The 17,028-nt window shown below is 44.7% G+C and overlaps 1 protein-coding gene across 2 annotated transcripts; it reads left to right on the top strand.

Moving 5' to 3' along the window:
* The first annotated feature begins 2,078 nt into the window (after positions 1-2,078).
* On the top strand, positions 2,079-11,032 carry YIPF1 (Yip1 domain family member 1). 2 transcript variants are annotated; one of them, XM_014598631.3, is made up of 10 exons: positions 2,079-2,374; positions 3,285-3,359; positions 4,119-4,282; positions 5,114-5,194; positions 5,333-5,420; positions 5,565-5,681; positions 7,367-7,533; positions 8,246-8,428; positions 9,530-9,624; positions 10,736-11,032. In XM_014598631.3, the coding sequence occupies exons 2-9, from the start codon at positions 3,329-3,331 to the stop codon at positions 9,617-9,619; spliced, it is 921 nt and encodes a 306-aa protein (XP_014454117.2). In that variant the 5' UTR covers positions 2,079-2,374; positions 3,285-3,328; the 3' UTR covers positions 9,620-9,624; positions 10,736-11,032. The 2 variants fall into 2 exon arrangements, with proteins under 2 accessions (XP_014454117.2, XP_014454115.2); XM_014598629.3 differs by having other exon boundaries at positions 3,254-3,359.
* The last annotated feature ends 5,996 nt before the right edge of the window (positions 11,033-17,028 follow it).

The raw sequence follows: 17,028 nt of genomic DNA, 5'->3' as shown, positions 1-17,028 counted from the left end.
CTAGCTTTAGAAATGAAAGAAAAGTCCTGAAAGACTTTTAGGCTAAGGACAGAAGTTACACATAATCTGGTTTAATAATCTGGAACTAGTTGATCACAAACTAATTTAAAACTGTAACAGAACATAAGTTCAGTGCCTATAAACCAGTTTCAAAATGACCAAAACAGGTTTAAAAAACACCTGGCTGAATGTAGTATCAGACTTAACTGATTTGGGTCAAACCAGTTTATGGAACTTCTGTCCAGACCCCTTCCTGGTTCAAGTTAAACCACAGTCCTCCAGCATCCCAGCATGCTTTTCAGCCCTGGGCTGGGCTGTCTCTAGAGAACAGGGCTAACCCCACCCCTCTGCTTTCTAGCCGGAGCAGGGGCAGGCGTCGGCCAGACGCCGGCCTGGTGTACCCCCCTAAGGCTAACGAGGTAGGGAGGGGGTTTATTCCCCTCCTCCCTCCTCTCTCCCCCGGGGACCACAGCCAGGGTCCACCTGGCTGCGGCAGGGTAACCCCCCTTCGCTGCTACAGTGGCAGGGGTGGGGGTGTTCCTAGGAGCAGTTGGCTGACATGGTCCCACCATCTCCCTGCCTCACCTGCGGCTGAGACTGGGGCTGGGGGGCTGAGCTGGGCCGGCCCATGAGTGCTGCTGATGGTGGGCGCAAAGGAGCCAGCCTAGCCAGGGCCCCTCCCAGCTGGCTACAGCTCAGCCTGGGGCCACAGGAGCTGTGCTTGTCCACACCATGCAGGGGGCTCAGCGGTGGCAGCTGCAGACACGCAAGCCCCTGGGGTGGGTGGTTGCTGGGCTCCGGGCCTGCCAGAGCCTCCAAGCTGGTCCGGCCAGCCACAGACACGATTAACACATCCCACATGGAGAGTCCTGCTGCCAAAGTCCTGCCCACAGCTGCAGCGGTGTCATGTCCGCACTGCAGCCCAGCCAGCTGCCACCCATGCGCCAGGCCGGGCTGTCACAGAGCCACACCCAGCTGCGAAGGGCCCTGCTCCCCGCCACCCCAGCTCAGCTCTCCTCATGGAAGGGAAGGGAGGGCTGCTCTAATGCCCCCCACTTTTGGCCTGAGCCACTGCAAGCATGTGCTTGCGTATCCAGAAGCAAAAATGAATGTCTGCTCACTTGCAAATCGGTTCAGTCTAGGCGGGTTAGACTAACCTACAAAGGTTGAATCCAGGCTCGGGCTTTTTAAATGTCTGTCCCTAGCCTTCATCCCTAAAATGCTCTTAAAAGACTTGTTTTGGGGCCTACGTCACAGTTTCTTCCCTTGGGCGACGAGGCAGAAGATGTCTTTTAAGAGAGGGTTGAAAGCAGTGGTTCTCCACCTCTTTTAGATTCGAGGCCCCCTTCATTAGTCTCGTAGCTCCCTTCGGAAAATGCCAGTTCTTTGTTTTCACTAGTTTTTTTTGACAACAGAAAAATAATAAAGTGTGTTTTTTTTTCTGTTGCGAAGAACCCAGACAGCGCAGAGCAGGGCAGCGCGTTTCTAGCACCGTAGATTCCTCCTGGAAAGCTCAGCTTTGTCCTGCGAGGGGTGCATGCACACCAGCAGTGCCTGCCCTGCGCAGCACCCCGGGGCACCCCAGACAGGCTCTTAGGGGGCTGCAGCTCCTGGTTGAGGGTCACCGGTTCAAAGGCAAAAAAGACGAGTTCCCATCTGAGTCCCCAACTCCCCTTCTTCTTCCCAGGGCTGAGTGCTGCACCCCTCTGCTCTGCTCCCCAGGGCCAATGCTGAGCCTCAGCCCCTCCCCCAGCCTCCAGCTAAGCAGGGCGTCCTATTCCTGCAAGAGCCCAGGGGCGTCCTGTCTCTTTACGCTCCTTTAAGGGCGTCCTGTCTCTTTAAGATCTTTTAGGGGCGTCCTGTCCCTTTAACAGGGAGCGCCAGGCCGGCCCCCAGCTGCCGCTCTCCGGAGGCACCTGCCCCTTTAAGAGCATAGGACGAAGCGGAATAGAAAAGAATACATCGACGCCTCTGATTGGCTGGCGCTACCAGAAGGCGTTCCGGGCCTCTGTGGGGGCCTAGAGGGGAGGGGCAACACAGAGAGCTGCGCTCCTGATTGGCTGGCGCTGCCCAGCGGTGTGTGTCGCTTTAACGGGCGCAGACCCGCTGTCGCTGCCCCTCGCTGTCCTGCGGGGTAGGGGCTGCAGCCCGCCCGGGTGCTGCCGGAGCCGGGTCCTGTCTGCGCCTGCGCGCGGCGCCGTGCCCGTGTGACCGGGTCCGCCCTGCCGGGCCTGTCCCTGCGCGAGCCCAGCCCACCCGTGTCTGTACGTCGCCGGGAGCCGTGTCGCCTGCACCCGCACCCAGACCGCCTGCTTCCGTACCCGTGTCTTCTGTACCACCTGGAGCCACCTCTGTAGCATCTCTAGCTATATTTGTATGTGTATCGCCTGTATCCACATCGGCCTCGATATCCCCTATATCAGTACCCAGATCTGTATCGCCTGTATCCGCATCTGTATCTATATCACCCATATATGCATCTGCATCGTCTGTATCTATATCTATGGGTATCTGCATCACCTATATCCGTAGCATCTGTGTCTGTGTCCGTATCTATATCACCTATAGCCAATTCTGTATCACCTATATCCATATCACTTATATCCAATTCTGTATCACCTATATCTATATCCATATCACCTATAGCCATATCTGCATCTGTATCACCTAAATCAGCATCACGTGTATCTGTATCGCCTATATCTATATCCATATCACCTATAGCTGCATCTGCATCATCTGTATGTGTATCATCTATGTAGTTGCATCATCTACATATCACCTGTATCTGTATTTCTGCCGGCACCATCTATATCTGTCATCTATATCACCTATGTCTTTATCATCTCTATTTGTATCTGCACCATCTGTGTCTATATCGGGATCATCTCTATCTATACCTAGATGCCTACCTTAGTTAGTCTGCAGGGTACAAATCTACTCTGCTTTTTCTTTAATTGCCACCAGCTCCGCACTCCAGGTTTATGTCTCTGTTCGGGTTCAACCGGCTTTCTCCGGCATGGGATCTTAATTGCCACCAACTCCAGGCTCATATCGCTGTGTTTGAGGGTGAAACTGCTGCAAGGGTTGTGCTTTTTTTTGGGGTCCAGCAGACAAGCCTTCATGTGCCAGCCAGGGGATGGACCCAGTGAGGAAGGCGGGACACACTCAATGCAGAGGGCAGGTCCTGCTGTATAGGAGGCTGAGGTCGCTTTCTTTTAACGTTGGCTGTTGCTTATTTTCTTCATTTCAGGTGATTACTTTTGGCTGATCTGCTCTTTCAGATATTGCAAAGTTCTGGATGCTGGCGGCAGAGCCTTGTGAATGAATGGCGGCTGTAGATGACTTAAAGTTTCAAGGTAAACTATCAGAAGGCATTTATGCTCTGCTCTGTGCAGTCTTTTCACAGCATCGGATGAAAGTGCGCTCGGGTTCGCAAAAGTTTATGTTGTATATATATATATATATCTGATTTATTAGTCTGTAAAGGTGCCTCTTTACCCTGCCTTCTGACCTACTTCAGACTAACTGCTAACTACCTCTCTCCGCATTTGGAAATGTTAGGGGTGTGGGCCAGTAAAAGGAGACTGAATTAACCTCAGTGATACCTTTTTAAAGCCTTTGAAGTGTTTGTTGTTTCTGCCTTGGATCCTTGGGAATATAAACTTAAGCCTGCTCCTGCAAGTAATGTTGTTAATTGGTTAATTCTTACCTGTGTTCAACACACGGGATGCAGTCAGAAGCTGATCTTTACTGATTGATTGATCCTTACTGTCTAGTTGGACAGTTGGCTCTGCACAGCCAGATATTCATACGTGTGCTTAGCCTTGCTAAAGGTCTGCCTAGGACACTGATGGCTGGATGTATGAGCTTTAGGACTCTGATGTTTACCTAGCCCAAGAGAAGTCCTAGTTGGGAAGAAGGCACAGTATTTTATTAACTGAAGGGACTTTCTGCTTAGTCCATTCAGGCCCACTGGGTGTTATCAAAGTGGTAAGAAATACTGTATCCTTGGAATCCATAACAATCATAGAACTGGGCTTTTGGAATAACGGGTTAAAAATCCCAACAACTTCTACACTTAAAAATAACCTTTGCTGTAACATGCTTGTTTGCAGAATTTGACGATGCAGCTAATTTGCTGGCGGTCAACCCAGATGCCACCACAGTAAGCGTTGATGAGCCTAGTGAAAACCCCAAAACACAGCATGGTCTTCTGCAAGATACCGGGAGAGAGGAAGACGATGAGTTATTGGGGACTGATGACTCGGACAAAACTGAGGTAACAATAACATGCTTCTAATGTACCCATCGACATGTGCATACCGACATGTGCACCACATGAAATACAGCAAGGGCTAAGGAGCAGGGAAGCATTCTTTTTAGTTTCATCTCTCAGTGAACACACATTTACATACTGGAGGAAAGGCAGAGTGGTGCCTAACCTTTTCAGCCCTTGAGCTGGATGAGTGAGGTCAAATTTAGGCTGTGGGCCTGATCTGGTGCATGGTGCTGGCACAGCCAGGGCCCACTCCAATCACATGGAAATGGCATGGCCGGGGCCAGATCCAGTCATGTGGAGCTTGGAAATTTGAGTGGTGGGGGCAGAGGCAGAAGCAGGGTTCATTGCCATCACTCCCCCTCTGCCAAATTTCTAGACCACTTACATGGCTCCGGGGGTTGAGCACCCCTGGTGTAACATAAGACTCCAAGACTTGTATGTTCTAGTACATTTAGTGGTGCGTTTATTACATTTGGGGACACTAGTTGGATAATACTAAATTGTTGTAGGTTTCATTATTTCTAAATCTCCTAAGAAAAATGAAGCTAGGAATCCTAATCCAGTTGGAAAGAGAATGCCGTATTTTGGAACAGACGCTCACAAAGCAAAGGTCTCCAGCTAAGAATTCTTAAACGCTGGGGGAACGAATTGTGAAGCAATTCTTTTGCTTACCGTAAAAGCTCATCATAATATTTAGTGTTCCTCAGACAGGGAGTGAGAGAGAGAATTCTAGTTACTGTGTAAGATATCTACTGAACTTTAAAAATGACTTGCTAACATGCAGAGTGCATGCTTGTAATATTTTCTATTGCATTCTCTCCTATCTTACAGCTACTTGCAGGACAGAAGAAAAGTGCCCCCTTCTGGACATTTGAATACTACCAGACTTTCTTTGACGTAGACACGTATCAGGTTTGTTATGATCTGTAATATTAATAATCTTGTGTCACAAAAAGGGAAATAGTGGTTTAATAGTTGATACTGGGGATTAGTGTGTGTGTGTAGTTACCTGTTGTTTCATCTTTTCTTGTTGAATCTGTTTTTTCGTAGGTCCTAGACAGAATAAAAGGTTCTGTTTTCCCAGTACCGGGGAAGAACTTTGTAAGACTGTATATCCGCAGTAATCCAGACCTTTATGGTATGTTCCAACAGTAATAATCTTTACTCTGAATCCTTGCATAATGGAAACAACTAAGAAGCTGATGTTTGTTCTTCCTTTCTTTAATTTTAACAAGAGCGCAGAAGAACCTGCTCTGATTCAGTTGTTTTGCTTCTGTTTAAGGTCCCTTTTGGATATGTGCCACATTAGTTTTTGCCATTGCTATCAGTGGCAATCTTTCAAATTTCTTCATCCATCTGGGCAAGCCAACGTTCCATTACGTGCCTGAGTTCAGAAAAGGTTTGTGAGTCATTGTCAGTCTTCTGAATATTCTTCTACGTTTATTTTTGTTCTTGCATCATAAAATCGGTGTGCTTTTTCTTTTCATTTTTTAACTAATAAGGCCATATGTAGAAGGGTCACAGTTTTTGCAATGCATAAAGCCATACTAATAAAGTAATAAAGAAAAGGGTCCTAACCTTTATGATTTTATTATTACTTCCAAAGAGACGCAACAAATAGATCTTAAGATTGGAGGGGCACTGATATATCTATATCTCCCAGGAGGTGGCTTTCATTCAAGAAGTAATCACATAGGGCGCCTATATGTGAGCATGGAGGTGCTCTGACACACTGGAATTCCAGCATGTCGGAGCAGACTCGATTAATCAAGTCTGCTGGAGCATGGCAATTGCAGCCTCCTGTGTCTTGTGTATCAGCATCCCTATGCTTAAAAATGATGCTGGGGGCGCTTGAACTAAAGCTCGTTGAATGAGCTTTAGTTCAAGTACCCACACCACCATTTTTAAGCACGAGGATGCTGATACACAAGATGCGGCAGTGCTTAAATTAGAGTTGGCTCTTGGATGATACACTCAGCCCACTTACCAAGAGCTTTGCAGTTCCTGCTTTAGGACAAAAAAATATAATGTGAAAGGAAGCAACAGTACAAATTGTTCTACTAAAGACACAGGAGGAACCAATTGCCTGCCCTTTGGCTCTATTTGTATCATGAAAAAGAATACAATACTTATGAAGGACTGTGTGGTTTCTATGTTTGTTTTTTTAATGATTGGCAATTCATAGACTCATAGAAAATGCGGGTTGGAAGGGACCTCAGGAGGTCACATCTAGTCCAACCCCCTGCGCCAAGCAGGTCCAGCCTCAACTAGATCATCCCAGGCAAGGCTTTGTTTAGCTGGGTCTTAAAAACCTCCAAGGATGGAGATGCCACTATGTCTCTAGGTAACCTGTTCCAGTGTTTCACCCTCCTCGTGAGAGAGTTTTTCCTAATATCCAAATTAAACCTCCCTTGCTGCAACTTGAGCTCATTGCTCCTTCTTCTGTCATCTGCCACCACTTAGAACAGTCCAGCTCCATCCTCTTTTGAACCCTTCTACAGGTAGTTAAAGGCTGCTATCAAATCCCCCCTCAGTTTTCTCTTCTGCACACTAAATAAATCCAGTTCCCTCAGCCTCTCCTCATCATAAGCCACGTGCCCTCATTTGAAAGGAACAATTTCAATTTTAAATCTAGTCAGTTGATTTGACTGGATTAATTGACTCTCAATAAATGAGTTGAAAGTAATTTTAGATATTACACCTATTTCTGAGTTTCCCTCTCAATTTTTATGGTTCTTAGTTATGGTTTCTTATTTTAATAGGTTTTTCTTTTTACTTTTGCCATTTCCCCAACAAATGGAAAATACTGAAATTGAGGGTACTGCGTTCATAGTCAAAGCAAAGAAATGGAAAACAGGATTTTTTCCCCTCTGATGTAGTCATGCTTGGTGCTGATGATGGGTTTAAAAAAAAAAAAAGTCAATTCAAATGTTGTCAGTGACTATAGATCCTTAGAGGTCTGTAGTTGTGCCTCTAGGTTTTTAATCTTAGCATTTCAGCTTTTAAGCTAAAAATTTGAGTCAATTAGATTATGATGCATATTCCAAGCAAGGTGTTAAATCTATCTGCTCTTCTTCTTAATAGTGTCCATAGCTGCAACAACCATCTATGCTTATGCGTGGCTAGTTCCTCTGGCTCTCTGGGGGTTCCTTATGTGGAGAAATAGCAAAGTTATGAACATAGTCTCCTACTCATTCCTGGAGATAGTGTGTGTCTATGGTTATTCACTTTTCATCTATATTCCAACAGCAGTAAGTATGGCCTAACGATCGTTTCATCAAGTGTATTTATGGAACATATCAAAGGTTTTATTACTAAATGTGTGAATGGAAAACTTCCAGGGCTGCCTTGGGTAGTGTGTTTTACCTTCCCTATGAAAATGCTAGTTGGCAAGGACATGACAAAAAAGCAATGGATATCCAAACTCCTTTTGATGATGTAATGTGCTGCCTAATATGAAATGTCTCATTTTCCTGCTGGATGGAGCGTTACTCCTGTTTATCTATGTGGTGGTTTCCTCTGGTAGCTGCTACAGGCGGTGCACCGTTGGCACCTGAAAAAGTTTGTCTGGCTGAACTGTTTTCCACATCTTCATTTGAGACCATCTCTTGGGGAGTTGTAAAAATCTTTCCCAGCAAGTGGAACTTTTTTTTTTAAGTGCTCTTGCTTTAAGCCTTATTTATTCATGTGCACTATAATTTCACTTGTTCCACACAGTGAGCCTCAGCACGAGTATAGCTGCTGGAGGTTTCTTTCTCTGATCTAGCGTAGACATGTGCATGTATTGATGCCAGAGGCACTGCTTACAGTGAAGCAGGAGTAGCATTTGGTATCAGCCTTGGGTGGCTGCAGTATGTGGAGCTGTAATGGGTTATATGTATCTTGTGATAAAAGAATATTTCATAAGTTGTTTTTCAGGGTTTTTTTTCCTCTCCCTCTACCTCCTGTCTTTTTTTTTTCCAGATTTTGTGGATTATTCCACAGAAAGCTGTGCGATGGGTTCTGGTGATGTTTGCGCTGTGCCTCTCTGGGTCTGTCTTAGTGATGACATTTTGGCCTGCTGTTCGAGATGATAACCGCAGGATTGCGCTGGCTACTATAGCGACCATCGTGCTTCTCCATGCCCTGCTGGCTGTCGGCTGTTTGGTATGATAGGGGTCTCTCTTAGCATTTAAGATGCCTGCTTTTTCTTTGATTTAAAATTTACCACTTTTGATTTAAAATATCCCTCTACAGTCCCAAGACCACATTTAAATTGGGCGTTAGGAGAGTGTTTGTTTTTGAGCAGATATCTTTCACTGTAAAGCAAACAAAAGCGTTTTTAAGGAGGTACTTCAACAAAATGTCAGGTCCTCTGACTTGCAGTTATTTCAGACGTAGCACAGAAACTTCTGCAGAATTGATTTATTTCTACACCAAGAATGTATGTTGAACAATACATGCAAAAATGTATTCCTCGTGTACAAGTCCTAATTATTCCTGGTATTTATGATAGCAACCTTTTATTAAAGCTTTAACCTTTTATCATATGCGGAATTATCTTAATCAGATAAGTGAATCTCTTAAGGTTAATCAAATATTCATTTATAATTTATAAAAGACGTAACCTGGCTATCCTTTTGTGAACCAACTCAAATGTGAAAATAAGAGAACTTAGTGCTATCTAAATGCTACAAATAAATGTACTCTGCCTTTGTACAAAACTGGAGAGAGGTCCCAGAATCAGGTTTTTTGAATATCTCTAGAGTCTTTGAATTCCTAGGTTGAAACCCAGAGTAAATGAATTCAGTACCATGAAACTCAGGATGTATGAAGGGTTAAATTCTGCCTCTTGCTGAAGTGCAGAGGCTTTGTCATGAACGTCAGTGGAAGAGTCTCCAAAAGCAGTGCATGACAAACGTCCCCAAATAGTGCATCTCATATATATATATTTTTTTTATTTTCCCCCTCTTCTCCAACAGTAAAATAATGAGCAATTGGACAAACTGATATGAAATATATTTCTTTCTAAAGCAGATCCAAGTCATCAACCTTCTTGTCATTATGAATCTTAATTATTAAGTACATTTCACAGCCAAGCTTGGAATTAGCCACTTTCAATCCTTGATACAAAACTGAAAACTTGTCTTCCTTAATGCTAAAATTGCATCTGCGTAAAGAATATGCTGTGGAAATGAACAATGTGGGGTGTGAACGGTAGACCTATCTCATTTCTAAACTTTTGTCATTTTCCCCCTAATAATGCAGGCATACTTTTTTGATGCCCCTGAGCTGGATGTTCTGACAACTACTGCATCTGCTCAAAATGGAACCGCACTAGTAACTAAGACACAGTAATTATGGTAAGAATTATATTATCCATTCTGCTGTAGTCATTTAAAAATAATGGTTGTGCCTAACAGCCTGGAGCCATTTTTCCTGAACGTGTTACTACAGCTAAGGGTTTGCAGATAACAATAATTACTTTACACATGATACATGTGCACAGAGCAGCAGCTAAGCATTTTCCTGTTAATGGCAGGTATTAAGTATGGCTATAAACATGCAGAGAAACTTGGGAACAAACAAATATACCTTTTCTGAAGTTAATCATCAGTAAACAAATAATATTTTGAATAAGATTTTTTAAAATATTTTACTTTGTCCATTAGGTTTTTAAGCAGAGTTGTGTTTGTTTTTTTTAACGTAAAAATACTGGCTTGCTAAGGGCCTAATTAAGGTTTTTCTTTGACAGTAAATATATACAGTAGTATGCAAATAAAGCTCTTTAAAAATTAATTGATGATAAATTATACCTTTGTTCCTTCTGATTTGAATAATGATAGGTTGGACATGTCTCTGACTTCCAGAGATGCCGCCTTTCAAAGCAGCAATTTCTGTGCATAGGGGAATCCATGCATTCTCCAGGTGTCTGGCTCAGCATCTGCAATATCCATATGGGCTCTGTTCCATGTATGGGATGGCGTAAATTTTTGCTTCCTAGTAGCCGGGAGTGCTGCCAATGCAGACAACACTTGGTGCCTTTCTAGAGATTAGGAGATATAGGAGACAGTCCTAGAAAGGCATGTGATGCTTTAAAGACCAAAGCCACCGAAATACATTGAGTATCTGCTCCTTTGCAAATCAGAAGTATTATTACTGCATTTAGTTCCCAACTACCTATTTGCTTGGTATTTGGTAAAATACCTATTTGCTTGGTATTTGGTAAAATACCGGCCATTTGAGCCTTGGAAACACAAGCATGACAATTTTCCAGCCATAATATAAGGTACGGCTCAGATGGGTGATAACAAATAACGACTCTCCAAAAAGCAATGTCTCATCCCAGGTGACTGAAAGAATACTGAGTGCTAGGAAAACTTTATTTAGATACAAATATGCATGTATCTTTATGCCATTTTTCTTATTCATAGAGCATTTTAATATTCATGTGTCACTTTTTCTGACTTTCAGATTACAATGCCTGTTTCTTCATCTGTGTACAGTAACTTTATTTTAAATATTTTTCACTGAAGGAAATGGAAATTGCAAAAACTAAAGGGAAAAAAAACATCTAAGAGGAAAATCTAGTGGTATTTCATGGATTTGTGAACATCTAAATGCTGAAAAGAAGACTAACCAAGTGGTTAATACAAGTAGATTTTTACAACTGTCAATCTTACTTCTTATACAGTAGGGTTTTTAAAATTATTTTTTGCATATCTTGCACTCCCTGCAGTGTGGTCTCTCAATAAAATACTCCAGAGCGTGGTTTGAAATGATTATTTCATAGGTGAAAGAGGATTGATGTTCCTCTTTTGAAGAGCTTGTACAGCTTCAGTTTGCCAAAATCCATTGCGATAAACATGTTTCAGCCAACCATACTTTGTCTGACAGGGTTATTCTCTCCATCCCAAATTTCTGTTTTGATATTGGCGTATTAGTAAACTACATGGAACTACTTAAGTTTGGCACTGAAATTAGGAAATAGCAGTGCAAAGAAATAGTGGGCGCTCCTACACGTTCATTAATGTGCTGTAATTACAGTGCATTAAGTTGCGTACCTGTAATAACAGGTTCGAACTTAATGCAGCGTAATCGGCGGTAGCGCTGGCATACGCTTTTTTGTGATGCTAATACATAGTAGACTAATTCTGCTCTGCATTAGTGTGGTTTTGGCCTGCCGTGCTAATGTGCGGTAGAATTAGTCTACTGGGTATTTAAGAAAGTCCTGAGGTAAGTGGGGAAGTGGGAGATTTGGAGGAAGAGCAAGCAGGAGGGGTACAGGGGAGGTGCTATCATACTTCCTGAGAAATCAGGGCAATCAACTAGTTACCGTGGGTGTCTGTACACAAATGCACGGAGCCTGGGAAACAAGCAGGAAGAACTGAAAGTCCCTGCACAGTCATGGAGCTATGACATAACTGGTATAACAGAGACTTGGTGGGAACTTGCATGACTGGAGCACAGTCACAGATGTGTACAAACTGTTCAGGAAGGACAGGCAGGGGAGAAGAGGAGGAGGAGTTGCACTTTATGTAAAAGAGACATATGATGGCTCAGAGCTCTGGTATGAAGCTGGAGATAGGCCTGTTGAGAGTCTCTGGATTAAGGTTAGTGGTGAGAGCAACAAATGGTGATGCCGTGGTGATGGTCTGCTATAGACCGCCAGACCAGGGGAAAGTCGTGGATGAAGTTTTCTTCAAACAGCTAGCAGAAGTTTCGTGATCACAGGCCCTGGTTCTCATGGGGGACTTCAATCACCTGACATCTGCTGGGAGGGCAATACAGCAGTGCACAAGCAATCTAGGAAGTTTTAGAGAGTATTGGGGATAACCTCTTGGTGAAGTTGCTGGAGCGGTCAACCAGGGACCATGTTCTTTTAGATCTGCTCACAAATAGGGAAGAATTGGTGGGGAATGTAGTAGTGGATGGTAAATTGGGCAGCAGTGACCATGAGAGGATTGAGTTCAGGATCTTGAGGAAAGGAAGAAAGGAGAGCAGCAGAGTAAGGACCCTGGACTTCAGAAAAGCAGACTTTGGTTCTCTCAGGGAACTTGGGCAGGATCCCCTGGGAAGCCAGACTGAGGGGAACAGAAGTCCAGGAGTCCTGGCTGTACTGTAAAGAAGCCTTCCTGGGAGTGCAGGAACAAACTGTCCTGAAGCACAGGAAGACTAGCAAATGAGGCAGAAGACCAGCTTGGCTTAGCAGGGAACTTTTCAGTAAACTAAGTCACAAAAAGGAAGTTTATAAGAAGTGGAAACTTGGACAAATAATTAGGGAAGAATATAAGAGCATTGCTCGGGCATGCAGGGATGAAGTCAGGAAGGCCAAAGCACAGTTAGAGTTGCAGCTAGCAAGGGATGTGAAGGGTAACAAGAAGGGTTTCTGCAAGTATGTTGGTAGCAAGAGGAGGATCAGGGAAAGTGTGGGTCCCTTACTGAATGGGGAAGGCAACTTTGTGACAGAGGATGCAGAAAAGGCTGAAGTGCTCAATACCTTTTTTGCCCCAGTCTTCACAGGCAAGGTCAGCTCCCAGACTACTGCACCGGGCAGCACAGTTTGGGGAGGAGGTGAGCAGCCAACAGTGGCGAAATAACAGGTTGGGGACTATTTAGAAAAGCTGGACATATAAAAGTCCATGGAGCCAAACAGGATGCAGCTGAGGGTGCTGAGGGAGTTGGCTGATGTGATTGTAGAGCCATTGGCTATCATCTTTGAAAACTCATGGTGATCAGAAGAGGCCATGGATGATTGAAAAAGGGCAAACATAATGCCCATATTTAAGAAAAGGGAAAAGGAGGATCCAGGGAACTACAAACTAGTCAGCCACACCTCAGTCCCTGGAAAAATCGTGGAGCAGATCCTCAAGGAATCCTCTAAGCACTTGGGGGAGAAGAAGGTGATTAGGAACAGTCAGCATGGATTCACCAAGGGCAAGTCATGCCGGACCAATCTGATTGCCTTCAATGACAAGGTGACTGGCTCTGTGGATGCAGGGAGACCAGTGGATGTGGTGTACCTTGATTTTTAGCAAGGCTTTTGATATGGTCTCCAACAACATTCTTGCAGGAAAAGCTAAGGAAGCATGGGTTGGATAAATGGACTGTAAGGTGAATAGAAAACTGGCTGGCGCATTGGGCTTAGAGGGTAGTAATCAATGGCTCAATGTCTAATTGGCAGCTGGTATCGAGTAGAGTGCCCCAGAGGTTGGTCCTAGGGCTGGTTTTGTTCAGTGTCTTCATCAATGATCTGGAAGATGGTATAGAGGCACCCTCAGCAAGTTTGCAGATAACACCAAGCTGAGGGGAGTAGGAGATACACTGGAGGGTAGGGCTAGGATTCGGAGTGACATAGGCAGATTGGAGGATTGGACCAAAAGAAATCTCATGAGGTTCAACAGGGACAAGTGCAAAGTCCTGCCCTTAGGACAAAGCAATCCCATGCGCCAGTAGAGGCTGGGGGCTGACTGGCTGGGCAGCAGCTCTGCAGAAAAGGACCTGGGGGTGATAGTGGACAATAAGCTAAATATGAGCCAGCAGTGTGCCCTTGTTGCCAAAAAGGCTAACGGCATCCTGGGCTGCATTGGTAGGAGTGTGGCCAGCAGATCAAGGGAAGTGATTCTTCCCCTCTATTCACTGGTGAGGCCACATCTGAAGTCCTGTGTTCAGTTTTGCTCCCCCCCAGTACAGAAAGGATGTGGACCCATTGGAGAGAGTCCAGTGGAGCGCAAGACAAATGGTTCAGGGTCTGGGGGACATGGCTTATGAGGACAGGCTGAGGGAAGTGGGATTATTTAGTCTGCAGAAGAGAAGACCAAGGAGGGATTTAGTAGGAGCCTTCAACTCCCTGCAGGGGGCTGCAAAGAGGATAGAGCTGGACTGCTCTCGGTGGCAGATGACAGAACAAGGAGCAATGGGCTCAAGTTGCAGCAAGGGAGGCTTAGGTTAGATATTGGGAAGAATGTTCTCACTAGGAGGCTAGTCAAACACTGGAACAGGTTACCCGGATAGGTGGTGGAAGCTCCATCCTTGGAAGTTTTCAAAACTGGGCTAGACAAAGCCTTGGCTGGGATGATGCAGTTGGGGCTGGTTCTGCTTTGAGCAAGGGGTTGAACTAGATGTGACCTCCTGAGGTCCCTTCCAACCCTCATTTTCTATGATTCTATGACATGCCTCGTGTTTCTCTTCTATCCTTTGTGATATATGTCTGCGTATGGCCTCAGCTCAATTTGAATGAACTCGTCTTTATTTTGTATTTCTCTTTTACCCTTTAAATTCATGGAAGTTTTGATCTCATCGATAGATTCCACGTAGTAAATGGAATATACATTTTATTTTCTCATGGATATTTCTGTAATTCTTTTGCCATGCTGGATGTTCAGGAAACATTACTGAATATATCTTCACAGCGCCCCTAATAAATGGAGAACCTCCCACTACCTTACTGGGGAACTATGGGTTAGTATGTTTGGCCAGAAATATCAAATGTCCTTTAATTGTGGATGACAGCTTGAGATGCCTGTGCCCTGACTTTTTTTTCAGAGTACTTAGCATTTGTATTCTATATCATATGTTCAAATGCAGCTCCTATTCACTTTAGTTGCAGGTAAGATCATTTAACACTTAAGTCTGATCCTAGGTGACTCATTGGACTCTTAGATTTTTAGAATGCTTACAGCAAAACTTGGGCAACTTTTTCATCAGGACAGCAAGAGCATATTCTGAACACCGTGTGATTGCCTGAGCCCTCCACCCCCAGCTCCCGCATCCTTGTTCTAAAGTACTGAAGAGGTAGAACTTAACAAAAAAAAAAGGTGTAAAAGGTTTTCAGCATAGACGAACGACATATTTGTTCTCTAAAATTCTTTCTTGGAAATGGCCGAGCTTAAAAGACACTGAGAATAGGGAACTTTCAGTATGTGTAGTCTGGAATGTTTTAAGGAACTGAAAAGTCCTTAGAAGTGTCTAGAGCACAGACCATCTGGAGATGCTTCCTCAGCCTGACCAAGGGTGTTTGTACCCAAAAACTTGCTCAGAAGAATTTTTCCAACTGTTTGAGTTGGTCTAATAAAAGATACCGGATTTACCAAAAGAACCTTGTCTGTCTAGAAGTGTCTGGTAACTTTTAACTGAAGGCAGTGCTCCCGACTTTGTAATTAACCCTTAAATTTCTTTTTTAAAATTGGTAATCAATTTACCACGTCTCAAAAATATAAGCTTAGTTAACCATAGGCTAATTTGAGTAGTTAAGAAACCTCTGAGTTCCAATACCACCTAAAGCTGGCAGGGCTTTGGACAAAGGAAGTTTTTCATGCTTGCATCTATATTCCACTGACCAGAGAAGTTTGTCTTTCTCTCCACCTCTATTTTCTTCATTTTTAAAAGAAGGATAAAACCTGCCTTCATGAGTATTTTTAAGGAGGAGGATTAATATTTTTAAGTGGAAAAGGTGGTAAGTATTTTAGCATTTTTTGGAATTTGAACAATTCCTCCCCTACTGTAATCTTAAGTCTAATGATGCGGAATATAAATTTGGTGTATTTTCAGTGTAAGCTGTTAGAATAAAAATAAGTTTTTCTTGCATATGCTTGGAATGAAATAATGGCCATTAGATACTGAAAAACAATGGGTTTTCATGAAGTAAAAGACCCAGATATGTAAAATTCTTGAGGCTTTTCTCTTAACAAACAAACAAACAACCCCTCCTCCGCTCCCCAACCCATAGTACGTGTTCTGGTGAATGAAAGGAGGCGCTGGGCTCAAGTTTTCAATGTTTTTGGTGCGTTTCAGTATTATTGGTACATAGGAGAGCAGGAAGGGGCTCCGCTTAAATATTAGATGAAAAAGGTTGCCGAATGATGTTTGCAACAGCACTTCCTCTTAAATCGTGCGCATGAAACTTTAGCGTAACGCCACGTCACATACATCACGCAATTCCCCGGTCAGTCACGTCATAAACGTAGACCGTGCAAAGTCATCGTCACACCGTAAAAATGGCTCTGCAGGTATAAAAAGAGCCTCCCACGATGAACTTGGTGCTCGAAAATATCTAACAACTCCATGTCTCGTTGCTACCCAGCTTGATGCTGAACGCGCAGCAAGGCCCTGAGGTCCTCGCCCGAAGCGAAACCCGCATTGTCCTTTATTTCCCTGACGTGACATTTCGCGGTGATCACGCGAGGGCCTTTTTTAAACGAGATAACGTGTTTTCGGGTTATGACACATGGCTTTGCTTTTAGTTGATCCATCTCCGATTCAGTCCAGTAGTTGCTAAGCTTCGTAGGCTCGGGGTTAGGCTCGTGGCCCCACCTTGGAAAACGTCACCTTTTAGTTTTGGGGGGGGGGTTGCTCCAGAACGATACCAGAGCACAGAGCTCAAGGCAGGCGTGCGCAGAGCTGGAGGCGTCGAGCACCCGACTCCTGTTGGAAAGCTCGGGGCGTGTGTGCAGACATTGCATGACCCCCCTGAAAGGACCTCAGGGCACCCCAAGGTGCTGCAGCACTGCTAGAGGGGGGGAGGGGCTACTAACCACCTCCCTTCCCTGCCCCCCTCCAAAGGCACTGTCAGCACAGGGTCAGCTTGTGGCGCGTGCGCAGTGAGGGGCGTGAACCCGCCCCCTGCTGGAGGCTGCAACCCCTCACTGCGCACGCGCCACAAGTCGGCGGGCGCACCAAGTCCCGCGCGGTGTATGCTGGGGGCTCGCAGGGTCCGGGGAGGCGGAGGCGGCGTGGACGTCACTTCCGGCTTCGGGGGCCTTGCGAGG

The sequence above is a fragment of the Alligator mississippiensis genome, chromosome 5, assembly GCF_030867095.1.
Source record: "Alligator mississippiensis isolate rAllMis1 chromosome 5, rAllMis1, whole genome shotgun sequence".
In the NCBI taxonomy this organism is placed as follows: Eukaryota; Metazoa; Chordata; order Crocodylia; family Alligatoridae; genus Alligator; species Alligator mississippiensis.
Note: the sequence above shows the minus strand (reverse complement) of the source record. Positions and strands in the feature narration are given on the sequence as shown.

Coding starts and splice junctions, on each gene's coding strand:
- YIPF1 (XM_014598631.3), top strand. CDS start 3,329: ATGGCGGCTGTAGATGACTTAAAGTTTCAAG. Junction 5,195..5,332: donor TTGACGTAGACACGTATCAG/GTTTGTTATGAT, acceptor GTTTTTTCGTAG/GTCCTAGACAGAATAAAAGG. Junction 5,421..5,564: donor CAGTAATCCAGACCTTTATG/GTATGTTCCAAC, acceptor CTTCTGTTTAAG/GTCCCTTTTGGATATGTGCC.